The sequence below is a fragment of the Pseudophryne corroboree genome (genome assembly GCF_028390025.1).
Source record: "Pseudophryne corroboree isolate aPseCor3 chromosome 3 unlocalized genomic scaffold, aPseCor3.hap2 SUPER_3_unloc_74, whole genome shotgun sequence".
NCBI classification, from domain to species: domain Eukaryota; kingdom Metazoa; phylum Chordata; class Amphibia; order Anura; family Myobatrachidae; genus Pseudophryne; species Pseudophryne corroboree.
Genome location: NW_026967568.1, coordinates 62,385 through 82,980, shown reverse-complemented (window position 1 = coordinate 82,980; position 20,596 = coordinate 62,385). Strand labels below are relative to the sequence as shown.

Genomic DNA, 20,596 nt, shown 5'->3' with positions numbered 1-20,596 from the left:
TACCATAGACAGAGGTACTGCTAGCGACACACAGTGACATGATGTGAGGGGGAGAGCAGGAGTATAATAGGGGCTGATGGCTCCTGATGTATGAGATACACCAGAGAGTGTGGGGAGGAGACTGGTCAGATCTCTGGGCTGGTAACACAGTGACATGATGTGAGGGGGAGAGCAGGAGTATAATAGGGGCTGATGGCTCCTGATGTATGAGATACACCAGAGAGTGTGTGGAGGAGACTGGTCAGATCTCTGGGCTGGTAACACACAGTGGCATGATGTGAGGGGGAGAGCAGGAGAATAATAGGGGCTGATGGCTCCTGATGTATGAGATACACCAGAGAGTGTGGGGAGGAGACTGGTCAGATCTCTGGGCTGGTAACACACAGTGACATGATGTGAGGGGAGAGCAGGAGTATAATAGGGGCTGATGGCTCCTGATATATGAGAGACACCAGAGAGTGTGGGGAGGAGACTGGTCAGATCTCTGGGCTGGTAACACACAGTGACATGATGTGAGGGGGAGAGTAGGAGTATAATAGGGGCTGATGGCTCCTGATGTATGAGATACACCAGAGAGTGTGGAGAGGAGACTGGTCAGATCTCTGGGCAGGTAACACACAGTGACATGATGTGAGGGGGAGAGCAGGAGTATAATAGGGGCTGATGGCTCCTGATGTATGAGATACACCAGAGAGTGTGGGGAGGAGACTGGTCAGATCTCTGGGCTGGTAACACACAGTGACATGATGTGAGGGGGAGAGCAGGAGTATAATAGGGGCTGATGGGTCCTGATGTACGAGATACACCAGAGAGTGTGAGGAGGAGACTGGTCAGATCTCTGTGCTGGTAACACACAGTGACATGATGTGAGGGGAGAGCAGCAGAAAATAGGGGCTGATGGCACCTGATGTATGAGATACACCAGAGAGTGTGGGGAGGAGACTGGTCAGATCTCTGGGCTGGTAACACACAGTGACATGATGTGAGGGGAGAGCAGGAGTATAATAGGGGCTGATGGCTCCTGATATATGAGAGACACCAGAGAGTGTGGGGAGGAGACTGGTCAGATCTCTGGGCTGGTAACACACAGTGACATGATGTGAGGGGAAAGCAGGAGTATAATAGGGGCTGATGGCTCCTGATGTATGAGATACACCAGAGAGTGTGGAGAGGAGACTGGTCAGATCTCTGGGATGGTAACACACAGTGACATGATGTGAGGGGAGAGCAGCAGAAAATAGGGGCTGATGGCACCTGATGTATGAGATACACCAGAGAGTGTGGGGAGGAGACTGGTCAGATCTCTGGGCTGGTAACACACAGTGACATGATGTGAGGGGAGAGCAGGAGTATAATAGGGGCTGATGGCTCCTGATATATGAGAGACACCAGAGAGTGTGGGGAGGAGACTGGTCAGATCTCTGGGCTGGTAACACACAGTGACATGATGTGAGGGGAAAGCAGGAGTATAATAGGGGCTGATGGCTCCTGATGTATGAGATACACCAGAGAGTGTGGAGAGGAGACTGGTCAGATCTCTGGGCAGGTAACACACAGTGACATGATGTGAGGGGGAGAGCAGGAGTATAATAGGGGCTGATGGCTCCTGATGTATGAGATACACCAGAGAGTGTGGGGAGGAGACTGGTCAGATCTCTGGGCTGGTAACACACAGTGACATGATGTGAGGGGGAGAGCAGGAGTATAATAGGGGCCGATGGGTCCTGATGTACGAGATACACCAGAGAGTGTGAGGAGGAGACTGGTCAGATCTCTGTGCTGGTAACACACAGTGACATGATGTGAGGGGAGAGCAGGAGTATAATAGGGGCTGATGGCTCCTGATGTATGAGATACACCAGAGAGTGTGGGGAGGAGACTGGTCAGATCTCTAGGCTGGTAACACACAGTGACATGATGTGAGGGGGAGAGCAGGAGTATAATAGGGGCTGAAGGCTCCTGATGTATGAGATACACAAGAGAGTGTGGGGAGGAGACTGGTCAGATCTCTGGGCTGGTAACACACAGTGACATGATGTGAGGGGGAGAGCAGGAGTATAATAGGGGCTGAAGGCTCCTGATGTATGAGATACACCAGAGAGTGTGGGGAGGAGACTGGTCAGATCTCTGGGCTGGTAACACACAGTGACATGATGTGAGGGGAGAGCAGGAGTATAATAGGGGCTGAAGGCTCCTGATGTATGAGATACACCAGAGAGTGTGGGGAGGAGACTGGTCAGATCTCTGGGCTGGTAACACAGTGACATGATGTGAGGGGAGAGCAGGAGTATAATAGGGGCTGAAGGCTCCTGATGTATTAGATACACCAGAGAGTGTGATGAGGAGACTGGTCAGATCTCTGGGTTGGTAACACACAGTGACATGATGTGAGGGGGAGCGCAGGAGTATAATAGGGGCTGATGTCTTCTGATGTATGAGATACACCAGAGAGTGTGAGGAGGAGACTGGTCAGATCTCTGGGCTGGTAACACACAGTGACATGATGTGAGGGGAGAGCAGGAGTATAATAGGGGCTGATGGCTCCTGATGTATGAGATACACCATAGATTGTGGGGAGGAGACTGGTCAGATATCTGGGCTGGTAACACACAGTGACATGATGTGAGGGGAGAGCAGGAGTATAATAGGGGCCGATGGCTCCTGATGTATAAGATACACCAGAGAGTGTGGGGAGGAGACTGGTCAGATCTCTGGGCTGGTAACACACAGTGACATGATGTGAGGGGGAGAGCAGGAGTATAATAGGGGATGATGGCTACTGATGTATGAGATACACCAGAGAGTGTGGGGAGAAGACTGGTCAGATCTCTGGGCTGGTAACACACAGTGACATGATGTGAGGAGGAGAGCAGGAGTATAATAGGGGCTGATGGCTCCTGATGTATGAGATACACCAGAGAGTGTGGGGAGGAGACTGGTCAGATCTCTGGGCTGGTAACACACAGTGACATGATGTGAGGGGGAGAGCAGGAGTATAATAGGGGCTGATGGCTCCTGATGTATGAGATACACCAGAGAGTGTGAGGAGGAGACTGGTCAGATCTCTGGGCTGGTAACACACAGTGACATGATGTGAGGGGGAGAGCAGGAGTATAATAGGGGCTGATGGCTCCTGATGTACAATATACCCCAGAGAGTGTGGGGAGGAGACTGGTCAGATCTCTGGGCTGGTAACACACAGTGACATGATGTGAGGAGGAGAGCAGGAGTATAATAGGGGCTGATGGCTCCTGATGTATGAGATACACCAGAGAGTGTGGGGAGGAGACTGGTCAGATCTCTGGGCTGGTAACACACAGTGACATGATGTGAGGGGAGAGCAGGAGTATAATAGGGGCTGAAGGCTCCTGATGTATGAGATACACCAGAGAGTGTGAGGAGGAGACTGGTCAGATCTCTGGGCTGGTAACACACAGTGACATGATGTGAGGAGGAGAGCAGGAGTATAATAGGGGCTGATGGCACCTGATGTATGAGATACACCAGAGAGTGTGAGGAGGAGACTGGTTAGATCTCTGGGCTGGTAACACAGTGACATGATGTGAGGGGGAGAGCAGGAGTATAATAGGGGCTGATGGCTCCTGATGTATTAGATACACCAGAGAGTGTGGGGAGGAGACTGGTCAGATCTCTGGGCTGGTAACACACAGTGACATGATGTGAGGAGGAGAGCAGGAGTATAATAGGGGCTGATGGCACCTGATGTATGAGATACACCAGAGAGTGTGGGGAGGAGACTGGTTAGATCTCTGGGCTGGTAACACACAGTGACATGATGTGAGGAGGAGAGCAGGAGTATAATAGAGGCTGATGGCTCCTGATGTATGAGATACACCAGAGAGTGTGATGAGGAGACTGGTCAGATCTCTGGGCTGGTAACACACAGTGACATGATGTGTGGGGGAGAGCAGGAGTATAATAGGGGCTGATGTCTCCTGATGTATGAGATACACCAGAGAGTGTGAGGAGGAGACTGGTCAGATCTCTGGGCTGGTAACACACAGTGACATGATGTGAGGGGGATAGCAGGAGTATAATAGGGGCTGATGGTTCCTGATGTACGAGATACACCAGAGAGTGTGGGGAGGAGACTGGTCAGATCTCTGGGCTGGTAACACACAGTGACATGATGTGTGGGGGAGAGCAGGAGTATAATAGGGGCTGATGTCTCCTGATGTATGAGATACACCAGAGAGTGTGGGGAAGAGACTGGTCAGATCTCTGGACTGGTAACACACAGTGACATGATGTGAGGGGGATAGCAGGAGTATAATAGGGGCTGATGGTTCCTGATGTACGAGATACACCAGAGAGTGTGGGGAGGAGACTGGTTAGATCTCTGGGCTGGTAACACACAGTGACATGATGTGAGGAGGAGAGCAGTAGTATAATAGGGGCTGATGGCACCTGATGTATGAGATACACCAGAGAGTGTGGGGAGGAGACTGGTCAGATCTCTGGGCTGGTAACACACAGTGACATGATGTGAGGGGGAGAGCAGGAGTATAATAGGGGCTGATGGCTCCTGATGTACAATATACCCCAGAAAGTGTGGGGAGGAGACTGGTCAGATCTCTGGGCTGGTAACACACAGTGACATGATGTGAGGAGGAGAGCAGGAGTATAATAGGGGCTGATGGCTCCTGATGTATGAGATACACCAGAGAGTGTGGGGAGGAGACTGGTCAGATCTCTGGGCTGGTAACACACAGTGACATGATGTGAGGGGAGAGCAGGAGTATAATAGGGGCTGAAGGCTCCTGATGTATGAGATACACCAGAGAGTGTGAGGAGGAGACTGGTCAGATCTCTGGGCTGGTAACACACAGTGACATGATGTGAGGAGGAGAGCAGGAGTATAATAGGGGCTGATGGCACCTGATGTATGAGATACACCAGAGAGTGTGAGGAGGAGACTGGTTAGATCTCTGGGCTGGTAACACAGTGACATGATGTGAGGGGGAGAGCAGGAGTATAATAGGGGCTGATGGCTCCTGATGTATTAGATACACCAGAGAGTGTGGGGAGGAGACTGGTCAGATCTCTGGGCTGGTAACACACAGTGACATGATGTGAGGAGGAGAGCAGGAGTATAATAGGGGCTGAAGGCTCCTGATGTATTAGATACACCAGAGAGTGTGAGGAGGAGACTGGTCAGATCTCTGGGCTGGTAACACACAGTGACATGATGTGAGGAGGAGAGCAGGAGTATAATAGGGGCTGATGGCACCTGATGTATGAGATACACCAGAGAGTGTGGGGAGGAGACTGGTTAGATCTCTGGGCTGGTAACACACAGTGACATGATGTGAGGAGGAGAGCAGGAGTATAATAGAGGCTGATGGCTCCTGATGTATGAGATACACCAGAGAGTGTGATGAGGAGACTGGTCAGATCTCTGGGCTGGTAACACACAGTGACATGATGTGTGGGGGAGAGCAGGAGTATAATAGGGGCTGATGTCTCCTGATGTATGAGATACACCAGAGAGTGTGGGGAAGAGACTGGTCAGATCTCTGGACTGGTAACACACAGTGACATGATGTGAGGGGGATAGCAGGAGTATAATAGGGGCTGATGGTTCCTGATGTACGAGATACACCAGAGAGTGTGGGGAGGAGACTGGTCAGATCTCTGGGCTGGTAACACACAGTGACATGATGTGTGGGGGAGAGCAGGAGTATAATAGGGGCTGATGTCTCCTGATGTATGAGATACACCAGAGAGTGTGGGGAAGAGACTGGTCAGATCTCTGGACTGGTAACACACAGTGACATGATGTGAGGGGGATAGCAGGAGTATAATAGGGGCTGATGGTTCCTGATGTACGAGATACACCAGAGAGTGTGGGGAGGAGACTGGTTAGATCTCTGGGCTGGTAACACACAGTGACATGATGTGAGGAGGAGAGCAGTAGTATAATAGGGGCTGATGGCACCTGATGTATGAGATACACCAGAGAGTGTGGGGAGGAGACTGGTCACATCTCTGGGCTGGTAACACACAGTGACATGATGTGAGGAGGAGAGCAGGAGTATAATAGGGGCTGAAGGCTCCTGATGTATTAGATACACCAGAGAGTGTGAGGAGGAGACTGGTCAGATCTCTGGGCTGGTAACACACAGTGACATGATGTGAGGAGGAGAGCAGGAGTATAATAGGGGCTGATGGCACCTGATGTATGAGATACACCAGAGAGTGTGGGGAGGAGACTGGTTAGATCTCTGGGCTGGTAACACACAGTGACATGATGTGAGGAGGAGAGCAGGAGTATAATAGAGGCTGATGGCTCCTGATGTATGAGATACACCAGAGAGTGTGATGAGGAGACTGGTCAGATCTCTGGGCTGGTAACACACAGTGACATGATGTGTGGGGGAGAGCAGGAGTATAATAGGGGCTGATGTCTCCTGATGTATGAGATACACCAGAGAGTGTGGGGAAGAGACTGGTCAGATCTCTGGACTGGTAACACACAGTGACATGATGTGAGGGGGATAGCAGGAGTATAATAGGGGCTGATGGTTCCTGATGTACGAGATACACCAGAGAGTGTGGGGAGGAGACTGGTCAGATCTCTGGGCTGGTAACACACAGTGACATGATGTGTGGGGGAGAGCAGGAGTATAATAGGGGCTGATGTCTCCTGATGTATGAGATACACCAGAGAGTGTGGGGAAGAGACTGGTCAGATCTCTGGACTGGTAACACACAGTGACATGATGTGAGGGGGATAGCAGGAGTATAATAGGGGCTGATGGTTCCTGATGTACGAGATACACCAGAGAGTGTGGGGAGGAGACTGGTTAGATCTCTGGGCTGGTAACACACAGTGACATGATGTGAGGAGGAGAGCAGTAGTATAATAGGGGCTGATGGCACCTGATGTATGAGATACACCAGAGAGTGTGGGGAGGAGACTGGTCACATCTCTGGGCTGGTAACACACAGTGACATGATGTGAGGGGGAGAGCAGGAGTATAATAGGGGCTGATGGCTCCTGACTCCCCCACTGGGAAAATACATATTCCTCATTAGTTTGTACTGACAGAGGAGGGTGTAGGAAAAGAGATTGCTGTAGTGACTGAGCAAGGAGAATATATGACTCTTTTCTGTAATAAGTGTTTATTACTCACCTGTGCTGATATCTGTAGGGATCTCCTCCTCCTTACACTGCTTATCACCCTTCATATACGTCTCTTCTTCTCCCCCTATATCTTCTGCCTTCATATCAGTCACATACGTCTCTTCTTCTTCCTCTGTATCTTCTACCTTTATAACAGTTAGATACATCTCTTCTCCCTCTATATCTTCTGCCTTTATAACAGTTAGATACTTCTCTTCTTCTCCCTCTATATTTTCTGTTTTAATATCAGACACACGTTCTACCTAAAAAAAAAAAAAAAAGCAAAAACCCGAGATTTTACTGTTAAATCTTTCTGCGAGGTACACTGGGTTCCACAGGGAATAACATTGGGGTGTAAAGTATGATCTTGATCCGAGCAACCAGCAGGCTAAAAGCTTTGACTGTTCCCAGAATGCATAGCGCTGCCTCCTCTATAACCCCGCCTCCGTGCACAGGAGTTCAGTTTTTGTTAACCAGTCCAATGCAGTAGCAGGTAAAAGAGACGACAATCATTAGTAGCCACATACACCACACTCTCACGACAGGAGAAGGTGTCAGCAGCTAATGCCATACCAACCAAAAGAAGCCAAGTGCGTCAGGGTGGGCGCCCTGTGGAACCCAGTGTACCTCGCAGAAAGATTTAACAACTGTAAGTTCTTACCATAAATCTTGTTTTCGGCTGCGGGGTACACTGGGTTCCACAGGGAACAACATCGGGGATGTCCTAAAGCAGTTCCTCATGGGAGGGGATGCACTGTAGCGGGCACAAGAACCCGTCGTCCAAAGGAAGCATCCTGGGAGGCGGAAGTATCGAAGGCATAGAACCTTATGAACGTGTTCACTGAGGACCAAGTAGCCACCTTGCACAATTGTTCAAGGGTCGCACCACGGCGGGCCGCCCAAGAAGGTTCAACAGACCGAGTAGAATGGCCATTGATAGTCGCAGGAGCTGGACGACCAGCCTGTACATAAGCATGTGCAATCACTATTCTAATCCATCTGGCCAAGGTCCGCTTGTGAGCAGGACAGCCACATTTGTGAAACCAAACAGTACAAAGAGAGAATCAGACTTCCGAATGGAGGCAGTCCTCTTCACATAGATACGTACCACATCCAAAGACCACTCTTTGGAAGACAATTTAGGAGAGGCAAAGGCCGGAACCACAATCTCATGATTAAGGTGGAAAGAAGAAACCACCTTAGGTAGGTACCCGGGACGTGTTCTATGAACCGCCCGCTCACGGTGAAAAATCAGATATGGAGACCTACAAGACAAGGCACCCAAATCCGACACCCGTCTAGCAGAGGCAATAGCCAGCAAAAACGGAGACCCTTGTAATGCCTCCAGAACCACCGACAAGTCCCAAGAAGCCACAGGCGGGACGTAAGGAGGTTGAATCTGCAACACACCCTGAGTGAATGTATGAACATCAGGTAGAGTAGCAATTTTCCTCTGCAACCAAACCGACAAGGCAGAAATATGAACCTTGATGGAGGCCAGACGAAGGCCCAAGCCCAGGCCCTGTTGTAGAAAGGCCAAAAGTTTGGCCGTACTAAATTAGTAAGCATCATGATTGTTAGTGGTGCACCAAGCAAAGTAAGAACTCCAGACCCTATGATAAACCAAAGCAGAAACCGGTTTCCAGGCCTTCAACATGGTTTGAATGACCCCCTCAGAAAATCCTTTAGCCCTCAGAATGGAAGCTCCAAGAGCCACACCGTCAAAGCTAACTGGGCCAAATCCTGATATACACAGGGGTCCTGAACGAGGAGATCTGGGCGCTGGGGAAGTAGAAGGGGACGCTCTATCAATAGACCCTGAAGGTCTGAGAACCAATGCCGTCTGGGCCACACTGGAGCGATCAGAAGTAGGATTCCTCCTTCTTGCTTGAACTTCCTTATTACTCTGGGCAGGAGTGACAACGGAGGGAACACGTATGGCAGCTGAAAGTTCCATGGAACTGAACGCTGCTTGAGGATCCCTTGTCACGAAGACCGGATGTGACAGGACGGTCCCGTACGAAAGCACTCACCGCTTTCGCGTCCCGTCGGCTGCGCACAGAATGGAAGGTCAAGTCACACAAGGCCTGACCACATAGGGGATTCCCGCTTACCGCCAGTAACCGCCTGTTACTGACTCCACCCACTGCGTTGTGGGCGGGTTTATGCTGCCACCACCAAACTAACTTGCCACAGCGTTTGGAACCACGGTTCTGCTCTGTATGTGCTGACGCACTGCCTTATCACACCTGTGTGGTGTTGACGAATCCCCACTAGCCACTTGCTAGGCCTCTACCGGTAGCTGGCGGAAGGCGGAACTTGGAGACGTTAGGTGCTTCCCTGGACAGCCGGAGGACGGGGCTAGGTTTGGCATAACCCTGTAGGTCACAAGATGACGCAGTCTTCTTGAGGCAAATTATATTTATTTGCTCAATAGCTCTAAAGAGAACTCTTCCCTATTGCTAGGGGCAACAGCATACAGCAAGATGTTCCAGCAGAATAAGATGGTACAATTACAATACTGGAGGCACGCAGGCCTCCTTTTTATGCAGGGGGGTAAGCCCTCCCTGTCTTCTCCAACCAATCAGGTTATTTTACAAAATACCAATAAATGAATTACATTTCAAAAGGAGATAAGTGCAATAAAACAATATCCTCCTTCCTGTCACACAGACAACGTTTGGTATCAGATTAACATTCACTATTGATAAATTTATCACATAGCTTCAAAATACAAATGTTTCTGTCTCATTTACATCTCCAGGCAATCCCAGTGTTTGAGATTACAACAGGAAAGGCTACAATACAAACAAACAGTCTTCCTTCCTGCATCTGCCATTCAGGGATTGTATATCAATTAAATCAGGTACATGAAACAAGTTCCAAGCCCCTAGACCCAGTGATTACATCTCTCTCTAAGGAACTTACACATCAAAAGGTATTGTCCTTCACACCTCTCTGCTAGGACAGAGCCATTAGCATGCCACTTCCTATTTCCAGAGGATAAGAGATGATTATTCAGACATCTATAAGAGTAAGTGCATTTTCCTCTTTAAATACTTTTCATTTAAACACGTGTTTCCCTTTAAATATACACTGAGCCTGTCTTGAATATAAAATAAATACATTTAAACATGCATTCCTGCAATGGTGCACAGAGCACTACATATGACATGTTAAAACACATCATTAAACAAACTTTTAAACAGTCCATGCCCAGCGCCGTAAGTACATTTAACAGTGACGCCAATCGCCTATTGTCCGCAACATGGCGCCGGGCATGAGGGTTAACCCCTTCAGTGCCGCAAACGCCATTACACGTGTGGCTGGCTAGTCTCTCCGGCCACACCGGAAAATTGTGATTGTGTCAAGACGCCATCAGGTCCACATCTGGGAGGCCCTATTTGTCCACAAGGAGTTGAAATACTTCTGGATGGAGGCTCCACTCTCCGGCGTGTACGTCTTGACGACTGAGGAAATCCGCTTCCCAGTTGAGGACCCCCGGAATGAACACTGCCAATATGGCTGGCAGATAGCGTTCCGCCCACTGAAGAATCATTGATACTTCCCTCATTGCCATGCGGCTTCGAGTGCCACCTTGACGATTTATGTACGCCACCATGGTGGCGTTGTCCGACTGTACTTGAACAGGTCTGTTCTGTATCAGCTGCTGGGCCAAGTTCAGTGCATTGAACACCGCATGCAGTTCCAGAATGTTTATCGGGAGATGAGACTCCTCCTTGGTTCACCGACCCTGAAGGAACTGATGCTCCAAAACCACGCCCCAACCTCTCAGACTGGCATCCATCGTCAGAAGGACCCAGTCAGTTGGAGATCCAGAAGGGACGACCCCTGCTCAATCGTTGGTCCTGCAGCCACCAGCTTAGTGACAGACGGACCTCTGGAGACAAGGAGATCATATGAGACCTGATCCGGTGAGGGAGGCCATCCCACATGGCAAGTACCAATTTCTGCAGAGGGCGGAAATGGAATTGAGCGTACTCCACCATGTCGAATGTAGACACCATGAGACCTAGCACTTGCATCGCCGAATGTATCGACACTTGCGGATGAGATAGAAAGCATTAAATCCTGTCCTGAGGCTTCAGGACATTCTCCTGAGACAAGAACAACCACTGGTTTTGAGTGTCCATCAACGCCCCCAGGTGCACCATGCTCTGAGCAGGGACCAGGGAAGATTTCTTCCAGTTGATGAGGCACCCATGGACTTGCAGAAACTAGAGCATCATATCTATGTGGCATAGGAGAATTTCTGGGGAATTCGCCAGGATCAACAACTTGTCCAGCTACGGTAGGATCCTGACCCCTTGACGGCGGAGTACAGCCGTCATTACCGCCATGACCTTGGTGAAGACTCGCAGGGCCGTGGTCAAACCAAAAGGTAACGCCCGAAATTTGTAATGGAGGTTGCCAACAGCAAACCTCAGGTACTACTGATGCGACATTGCTATACGAATATGCAGGTAAACATCCTGTATGTCCAGGGAGACCATATAATCCCCGAGCTCCAAGGCCAGAACAATAGAGCGGAGAGTTTCCATACGAAACTCAAATATTTGTTCAAGGACTTGATGTTGAGAATGGGCCAAGAGGACCCATTCGGTTTTGGGACTAGGAACAGCAGTGAATAGTACCCCTTGCCTCTCTGAACCAGAGGTACCTGTCCAGGAGGGACTGTACCACAGAAAGAAGAGTTTTTGCCTTCACCTGATCCGAAGGGACGTCTGTCAGGCAAAATAGATGAGGGGGATGACTTTTGAAGGATACGGCGTAACCTTGAGTAACAACTTCCTGTATCAAGGCATCGGCAGTGGTCTTCAACCATTCCTGGGTAAACCCTAGAAGTCTGCCCCCCACTCTGGGATCCCCCAGAGGGAGGCCCGCCCCGTCATGCAGCAGGCTGACGGGCAGCCCAAGCCCATTAAGGTTTGGGCTTAGTGGGTTTGGAAGTGCAAGCCTGTTTTTATGGTACGCCTGACCTATTGCTATCCCTGAAGGACGAAATGAAGTACTCTTAGCCTTTGGTACCAAAGGAGCAGTACTAGGTAGACACGCTGTTTTAGCAGATGCTAAGTCAGCCACTATCTTGTTGAGGTCTTCTCCAAAAAGAATGTCTCCCTTCAAAGTGAGCACATCCAGGGCTTTCTTACAATCCAGATCCACTGACCAGGATCATAATCAAAGAATTCGGCGAGCCAAAGTAGTAGAAGCCTTGGTCGCCAGAATAACGGCATCAGAAGCCGCCCTCTTAATGTAATGAGAAGCTGTGATAATATACGATAGACATTGTCTAGCAATATCAGAAAAGTTGGAAGGCAGCTCCGCTTCCACCTCCTGAGCCCACGCTTCAATAGCCTCTCCAGCCCAAGAGTGGGCCGATACACAGCTCCTGCTATGGTGTAAATCGCCTTTAAACAAGCCTCCACACGCTTATCCGTCGGTTCTTTCAGAGACGTTACAGTAGTTACAGGCAGAGCTGAGGATACCACCAGCCGCACCACCTGCGAATCCACCAGCGGGGGTGTTTCCCAATTCTTACTTAGCTCAGCAGCGAGGAGATAGCGAGCCAGCATCTTCTTGTGAGGCGTGAATTTCTTTCCTGGATTCTCCCAGGATTCCTGATGTATGTCAACTAAACGGTCAGAATGAGGTAAAACTTGTTTAACGACTTTCTGATGTTTAAATCTGTCCAGTTTCTAAGGGGCCGCGTCAGGCTCTGGGTCATCAGTAATTTGAAGAATTAGCCTGATAGCCTCCAATAAGTCAGGAACATCCACCTGTGAGACAGATTCCCCATCAGAATTATCTGGATCAGTGTCTGTGGGGTCAGTATAGACGCCATCCTCATCAGACGAGGTGTCTGGGACGTGGGTGGATTGTGAGGAAGTAATGGCCCGCTTAGAGGACCCCTTGGTCTTAGGCGGGCGAGGATTAGATTTCTGTTTAGTCAGTGATTGGTTCAATTGCTATAACTGAGTGGACAGGTGATCTGCCCATGGCGGATTAACCGCAGGGACCCTAAGCGGTTGTACCGGCACAGGAGGTCCCATAGGGGGCGCAAGTCTAGTTACCAGCGTACTTAATAACATGGAAAAAGTAGCCCAAGGTGGGTCATTTTGAAACCCAGTTGCTACGGTCCCACTGGGGGGTGGGGAACCCCCAGAACCTGAACCCTCTGCTTCTATGTTTTCCTCTAACGTGTCTGCAGCGTCACCACCACGCACTGTGGGATAAGCCCCAGCACCATTGCCCTCTATAGCTGACATATCTGAAAGATCAATGCAAGGCAACACAGTACAATATCAGCAGCACAATACCTGACAAGAACCCCCTGTGCAGTGTATCAGCACAACCAGGGGTTCAGGAGGTATATAGTGAATAAAAATCACACAGAAAAATACACAATAAGCATATCCTGTGAACTGCATATATTAAACAATAACCCTGACGCACTTAGCCCCCTCAGGGTACAGAATATAGGGATAGCAGTAGGAGTGAGATACACTGAGTAGAGATCACACAGCAGCTATATGCACACACAGAGTCACATTGTACAATGCAGAAATTATAACATGCAATAAAACTGCACTGGACTAGCAATACAAAGCAACACTAAGTATAGCTATACACTCAATAGATATAACAATGCACAGTAAAGACTGGATGTATATCACAGGGTACTTGTACTATATAACAACAACTAAATGCACTCTTTCTTAACTAAGGGTGTCTACACATTGTGAGACCCGGGCTATGCCCGATTCTCACTAAGCGACAGGGGACGGGTCGGCACATAGTCAGTATCGCACATAATGAGTGTGCCTGCAATACTGGCTATGTGCGATTTTGACTCTCTCTTCTATACTTGCCTGCACAGTCTATCTTTTCTTTTGATGGCGACCACGCGGGACCGCGCATCGGTATCGAATCGGGATCGTCACCTTGCGATCTGCACTAACTTTTCTTCCGATTCTGACTATATAGTCAGAATCGGAAGAAAAAAATCTCACCGTGTGTACACACCCTGACACTATCAGCAGACATGTAGAACACTTATGTGTCCTGTAAAATGCCCAAATGCTGAGAGAGAGAGAGAGAGAGAGAGAGAGGAGGGGGGGGGGGGAGGGCGGAGAGAGAGGGGGCGGAGAAGAGAGGGGGCGGAGAAGAGAGGGAGAGAGAGAGAGAGAGAGAGAGAGGGGGGGGGAGAGAGACAGAGAGAGAGAGAGGGGGGGAGGGATAGAGAGGGGGCGGAGAGAGAGAGACAGAGAGACAGAGAGAGAGAGGGGGATGCAGCTCCAGGGTGGGAACATTCACTCTAAATGGCGCCCTGGGGCTGGGGGAGGGGCTACAGGTCAAAGCCTTATCCCCCTGCTGGACTTCACCACCGGGTACTGCGGGCCATGTAGCAAACGGTTTTTAGTAAAACCGACCTGTGCCCTTGCCCTGGTGGTCTAGTGAGGTCCCTGTACTACCACAGTGTCCACGCCAGCACGCGCGGCCCGCCTCCCACCACCCACACCGGATAGCGGTTTCCAGCGGCTCCCGCCTGGGGGACCCTCTTACCAACTCCCTGAGTGCGACCATGCGATCCTGGAGAGCTGCAGCGGGGTGTGTGACTGACTGGAGGAAGCCGGAGCCTCCGCTGTAGGTACCCGGCAACCAGGGCGCGGGAGTGTACAGCGCCGCTGGGGGAGGAGATGGAGCGGCAGCAGGAGATGTCTGAGTGACATCTGACACTCAGTGTCTCTGCTGCAGCCGTTGAAGTCTTCATTTTTCACTTGAAAAAGCTCTTCTGAGGGAGGGAGCCCCCCTGTTGTATGCCTGCACTGCATGGAACCAACTACAGAACTGAGCTCCTGTGCACAGAGGCGGGGCTATAGAGGAGGCGGTGCTATGCATTCTGGTAACAGTCACAACTTTTAGCCTGTTGGTGCCTCGGATCAAGAGCCTACTCTACACCCCGATGTTACTCCCTGTAGAACCCAGTGTACCCTGCAGCAGGAAAAAAAAAAACACTATAATGACATTTGCATACAATCTAATTAAAGTGAGGTGAAACAGTATAATATCAGTGTATAAGACACACAGCTCCTCTACAGATCATATAGTGACAGTCACTTTGGTATATTGGGGAGACCCTAAATCCCACCTACCTGATCCTCCTGTGGGATCCTGTGATTCTCCTCTGTACAATCCTGGGAATACAGAGGACGGGGACATCTCTCTGGGGTATCTCTGTTACTGGGCCCATCTGTAGGAGACACACAGTGACTGAGTACAGTGTATATATGTGATTATCAGATGATGTGTGTATATAGGAGCCCTCATACCTGCTCTCCCCTGTACAATACATGACAGTCTCCTCTTACCCAGTGATGTGAGGGGCCGGTGATTCTCCATCATCACGTCCTTGTACAGACCCCTGTGTTCCTCTATATACTCCTCCTCCTGCATGGAGACATAGACAGTGACATCCTGACACCTTATAGGAACCTGACACACACAGTGATACAGTCATCACTCAGACACATCCCCTGGTGTTACTGTATAATGCCCCATTACCAGCAGTCACCTCTCCAGTCATCACCCAGACACATCCCCTGGTGTTACTGTATAATGTCCCATTCCCAGCAGTCACCTCTCCAGTCATCACCCAGACACATCCCCTGGTGTTACTGTATAATGCCCCATTCCCAGCAGTCACCTCTCCAGTCATCACCCAGACACATCCCCTGGTGTTACTGTATAATGTCCCATTCCCAGCAGTCACCTCTCCAGTCATCACCCAGACACGCCCCCCGGTGTTACTGTATAATGCCCCATTCCCAGCAGTCACCTCTCCAGTCATCACCCAGACACGTCCCCCGGTGTTACTGTATAATGCCCCATTCCCAGCAGTCACCTCTCCAGTCATCACCCAGACACATCCCCTGGTGTTACTGTATAATGTCCCATTCCCAGCAGTCACCTCTCCAGTCATCTCCCAGACACATCCCCTGGTGTTACTGTATAATGTCCCATTCCCAGCAGTCACCTCTCCAGTCATCACCCAGACACGCCCCCCGGTGTTACTGTATAATGCCCCATTCCCAGCAGTCACCTCTCCAGTCATCACCCAGACACGTCCCTGGTGTTACTGTATAATGCCCCATTCCCAGCAGTCACCTCCCCAGTCATCAGCCAGACACATCCCCTGGTGTTACTGTATAATGTCCCATTCCCAGCAGTCACCTTTTCAGTCATCACCCAGACACATCCCCTGCTGTTACTGTATAATGTCCCATTCCCAGCAGTCACCTCTCCAGTCATCACCCAGACACCTCCCCTGGTGTTACTGTATAATGTCCCATTCCCAGCAGTCACCTCTCCAGTCATCACCCAGACACGTCCCTGGTGTTACTGTATAATGCCCCATTCCCAGCAGTCACCTCCCCAGTCATCAGCCAGACACATCCCCTGGTGTTACTGTATAATGTCCCATTCCCAGCAGTCACCTCTTCAGTCATCACCCACACGCATCCCCTGCTGTTACTGTATAATGTCCCATTCCCAGCAGTCACCTCTCCAGTCATCAGCCAGACACATCCCCTGGTGTTACTGTATAATGTCCCATTCCCAGCAGTCACCTCTCCAGTCATCACCCAGACACGCCCCCTGGTGTTACTGTATAATGTCCCATTCCCAGCAGTCACCTCTCCAGTCATCACCCAGACACATCCCCTGGTGTTACTGTATAATGTCCCATTCCCAGTAATCACGTCTCCAGTCATCACCCAGACATATCCACGGTGTTACTGTATAATGTCCCATTCCCAGCAGTCACCTCTCCAGTCATCACCCAGACACGTCCCCTGGTGTTTCTGTATAATCTCCCATTCCCAGCAGTCACCTCTCCAGTCATCACCCAGACACGTCCCCTGGTGTTACTGTATAATGTCCCATTCCCAGCAGTCACCTCTCCAGTCATCACCCAGACACGCCCCCCGGTGTTACTGTATAATGCCCCATTCCCAGCAGTCACCTCTCCAGTCATCACCCAGACACGTCCCCCGGTGTTACTGTATAATGCCCCATTCCCAGCAGTCACCTCTCCAGTCATCACCCAGACACATCCCCTGGTGTTACTGTATAATGTCCCATTCCCAGCAGTCACCTCTCCAGTCATCTCCCAGACACATCCCCTGGTGTTACTGTATAATGTCCCATTCCCAGCAGTCACCTCTCCAGTCATCACCCAGACACGCCCCCCGGTGTTACTGTATAATGCCCCATTCCCAGCAGTCACCTCTCCAGTCATCACCCAGACACGTCCCTGGTGTTACTGTATAATGCCCCATTCCCAGCAGTCACCTCCCCAGTCATCAGCCAGACACATCCCCTGGTGTTACTGTATAATGCCCCATTCCCAGCAGTCACCTCTCCAGTCATCACCCAGACACATCCCCTGGTGTTACTGTATAATGTCCCATTCCCAGCAGTCACCTCTCCAGTCATCTCCCAGACACATCCCCTGGTGTTACTGTATAATGTCCCATTCCCAGCAGTCACCTCTCCAGTCATCACCCAGACACGCCCCCCGGTGTTACTGTATAATGCCCCATTCCCAGCAGTCACCTCTCCAGTCATCACCCAGACACGTCCCTGGTGTTACTGTATAATGCCCCATTCCCAGCAGTCACCTCCCCAGTCATCAGCCAGACACATCCCCTGGTGTTACTGTATAATGTCCCATTCCCAGCAGTCACCTCTCCAGTCATCACCCAGACACCTCCCCTGGTGTTACTGTATAATGTCCCATTCCCAGCAGTCACCTCTCCAGTCATCACCCAGACACGTCCCTGGTGTTACTGTATAATGCCCCATTCCCAGCAGTCACCTCCCCAGTCATCAGCCAGACACATCCCCTGGTGTTACTGTATAATGTCCCATTCCCAGCAGTCACCTCTTCAGTCATCACCCAGACACATCCCCTGCTGTTACTGTATAATGTCCCATTCCCAGCAGTCACCTCTCCAGTCATCAGCCAGACACATCCCCTGGTGTTACTGTATAATGTCCCATTCCCAGCAGTCACCTCTCCAGTCATCACCCAGACACATCCCCTGGTGTTACTGTATAATGTCCCATTCCCAGCAGTCACCTCTCCAGTCATCACCCAGACACGCCCCCCGGTGTTACTGTATAATGCCCCATTCCCAGCAGTCACCTCTCCAGTCATCACCCAGACACGTCCCCCGGTGTTACTGTATAATGCCCCATTCCCAGCAGTCACCTCTCCAGTCATCACCCAGACACATCCCCTGGTGTTACTGTATAATGTCCCATTCCCAGCAGTCACCTCTCCAGTCATCTCCCAGACACATCCCCTGGTGTTACTGTATAATGTCCCATTCCCAGCAGTCACCTCTCCAGTCATCACCCAGACACGCCCCCCGGTGTTACTGTATAATGCCCCATTCCCAGCAGTCACCTCTCCAGTCATCACCCAGACACGTCCCTGGTGTTACTGTATAATGCCCCATTCCCAGCAGTCACCTCCCCAGTCATCAGCCAGACACATCCCCTGGTGTTACTGTATAATGCCCCATTCCCAGCAGTCACCTCTCCAGTCATCACCCAGACACATCCCCTGGTGTTACTGTATAATGTCCCATTCCCAGCAGTCACCTCTCCAGTCATCTCCCAGACACATCCCCTGGTGTTACTGTATAATGTCCCATTCCCAGCAGTCACCTCTCCAGTCATCACCCAGACACGCCCCCCGGTGTTACTGTATAATGCCCCATTCCCAGCAGTCACCTCTCCAGTCATCACCCAGACACGTCCCTGGTGTTACTGTATAATGCCCCATTCCCAGCAGTCACCTCCCCAGTCATCAGCCAGACACATCCCCTGGTGTTACTGTATAATGTCCCATTCCCAGCAGTCACCTCTCCAGTCATCACCCAGACACCTCCCCTGGTGTTACTGTATAATGTCCCATTCCCAGCAGTCACCTCTCCAGTCATCACCCAGACACGTCCCTGGTGTTACTGTATAATGCCCCATTCCCAGCAGTCACCTCCCCAGTCATCAGCCAGACACATCCCCTGGTGTTACTGTATAATGTCCCATTCCCAGCAGTCACCTCTTCAGTCATCACCCAGACACATCCCCTGCTGTTACTGTATAATGTCCCATTCCCAGCAGTCACCTCTCCAGTCATCAGCCAGACACATCCCCTGGTGTTACTGTATAATGTCCCATTCCCAGCAGTCACCTCTCCAGTCATCACCCAGACACGCCCCCTGGTGTTACTGTATAATGTCCCATTCCCAGCAGTCACCTCTCCAGTCATCACCCAGACACGTCCCCTGGTGTTTCTGTATAATCTCCCATTCCCAGCAGTCACCTCTCCAGTCATCACCCAGACACGTCCCCTGGTGTTACTGTATGATGTCCCAATTCCAGCAGTCACCTCTCCAGTCATCACCCAGACACATCCCCTGGTGTTACTGTATAATGTCCCATTCCCAGCAGCCACATCTCCAGATATCACACAGACACATTCCCTGGTGTTACTGTATAATGCCTCATTCCCTGCAGTCACCTCTCCAGTCATCACCCAGACACGCCCCCTGGTGTTACTGTATAATGTCCCAATCCCAGCAGTCACCTCTCCAGTCATCACCCAGACACCTCCCCTGGTGTTACTGTATAATGTCCCATTTCCAGCAGTCACCTCTCCAGTCATCACCCAGACACTGTTAGGGTCTCCTGCCCTGTGCTGCCACGTCGTCATGGCAACCGGTAGACAAGTGCTAGTGGAGTAACCTGAGCGCAGCTGATACTCCGGTTCGGGTCTTTTGCTGTGCAGTGGTTACAGGCTCTGTGCACGGCAGGGGATCCGGTGCTGGTTTTTGTGCTCACAGTCTGTGAGGTCTGAGTGGGGCGTGGACAGGGGTTCACTACGGCTGGCCGGCGGTCGGGCTCCCGGCGCCCAGCATACCGGCGCCGGGAGCCCGACCGCCGGCTGACCGACAGTGTGGCGAGCGCAAATGAGCCCCTTGCGGGCTCGCTGCGCTCGCCACGCTACGGGCACGGTGGCGCGCTACGCGCGCCACACTATTTTATTCTCCCTCTATGGGGGTCGTGGACCCCCACGAGGGAAAATAAGTGTCGGTATGCCGGCGGTCGGGCTCCCGGCGCCGGTATACTGAGCGCCGGGAGCCCGACCGCCGGCATACAGAAGACCACCCGTGGACAGCACCTGCTATATAAAGCCTCTTCTCAGGTTAAGCAGATGCTGCTGAATCTTTGTTGGTTAGTCAGTTCCTGAAAGTTAGCCAGTACTGTGTAGCTTTGTATTTGTTGTTGCTTACTGCAAATAGGCCTGGGGATTTGGTACTACACTCTGCCAATCCAGACCTAGCAGTAAGACTGGAGTCA

At 50.9% G+C, this 20,596-nt stretch overlaps 1 protein-coding gene across 1 annotated transcript in view; it reads right to left on the bottom strand.

Moving 5' to 3' along the window:
- LOC134984700 (gastrula zinc finger protein XlCGF57.1-like) overlaps positions 1-15,414 on the bottom strand; it is a 41,027-nt gene extending 25,613 nt beyond the window's left edge. The window contains exons 1-2 of the mRNA XM_063950217.1: positions 15,322-15,414; positions 7,158-7,410 (exon numbers count right to left, since the gene is read on the bottom strand). Of these exons, the coding sequence (XP_063806287.1) occupies positions 7,158-7,314 (157 nt within the window). The 5' untranslated portion in view covers positions 7,315-7,410; positions 15,322-15,414. The remainder of the gene's footprint in view (positions 1-7,157; positions 7,411-15,321) is intronic.
- Positions 15,415-20,596: the final 5,182 nt, after the last annotated feature.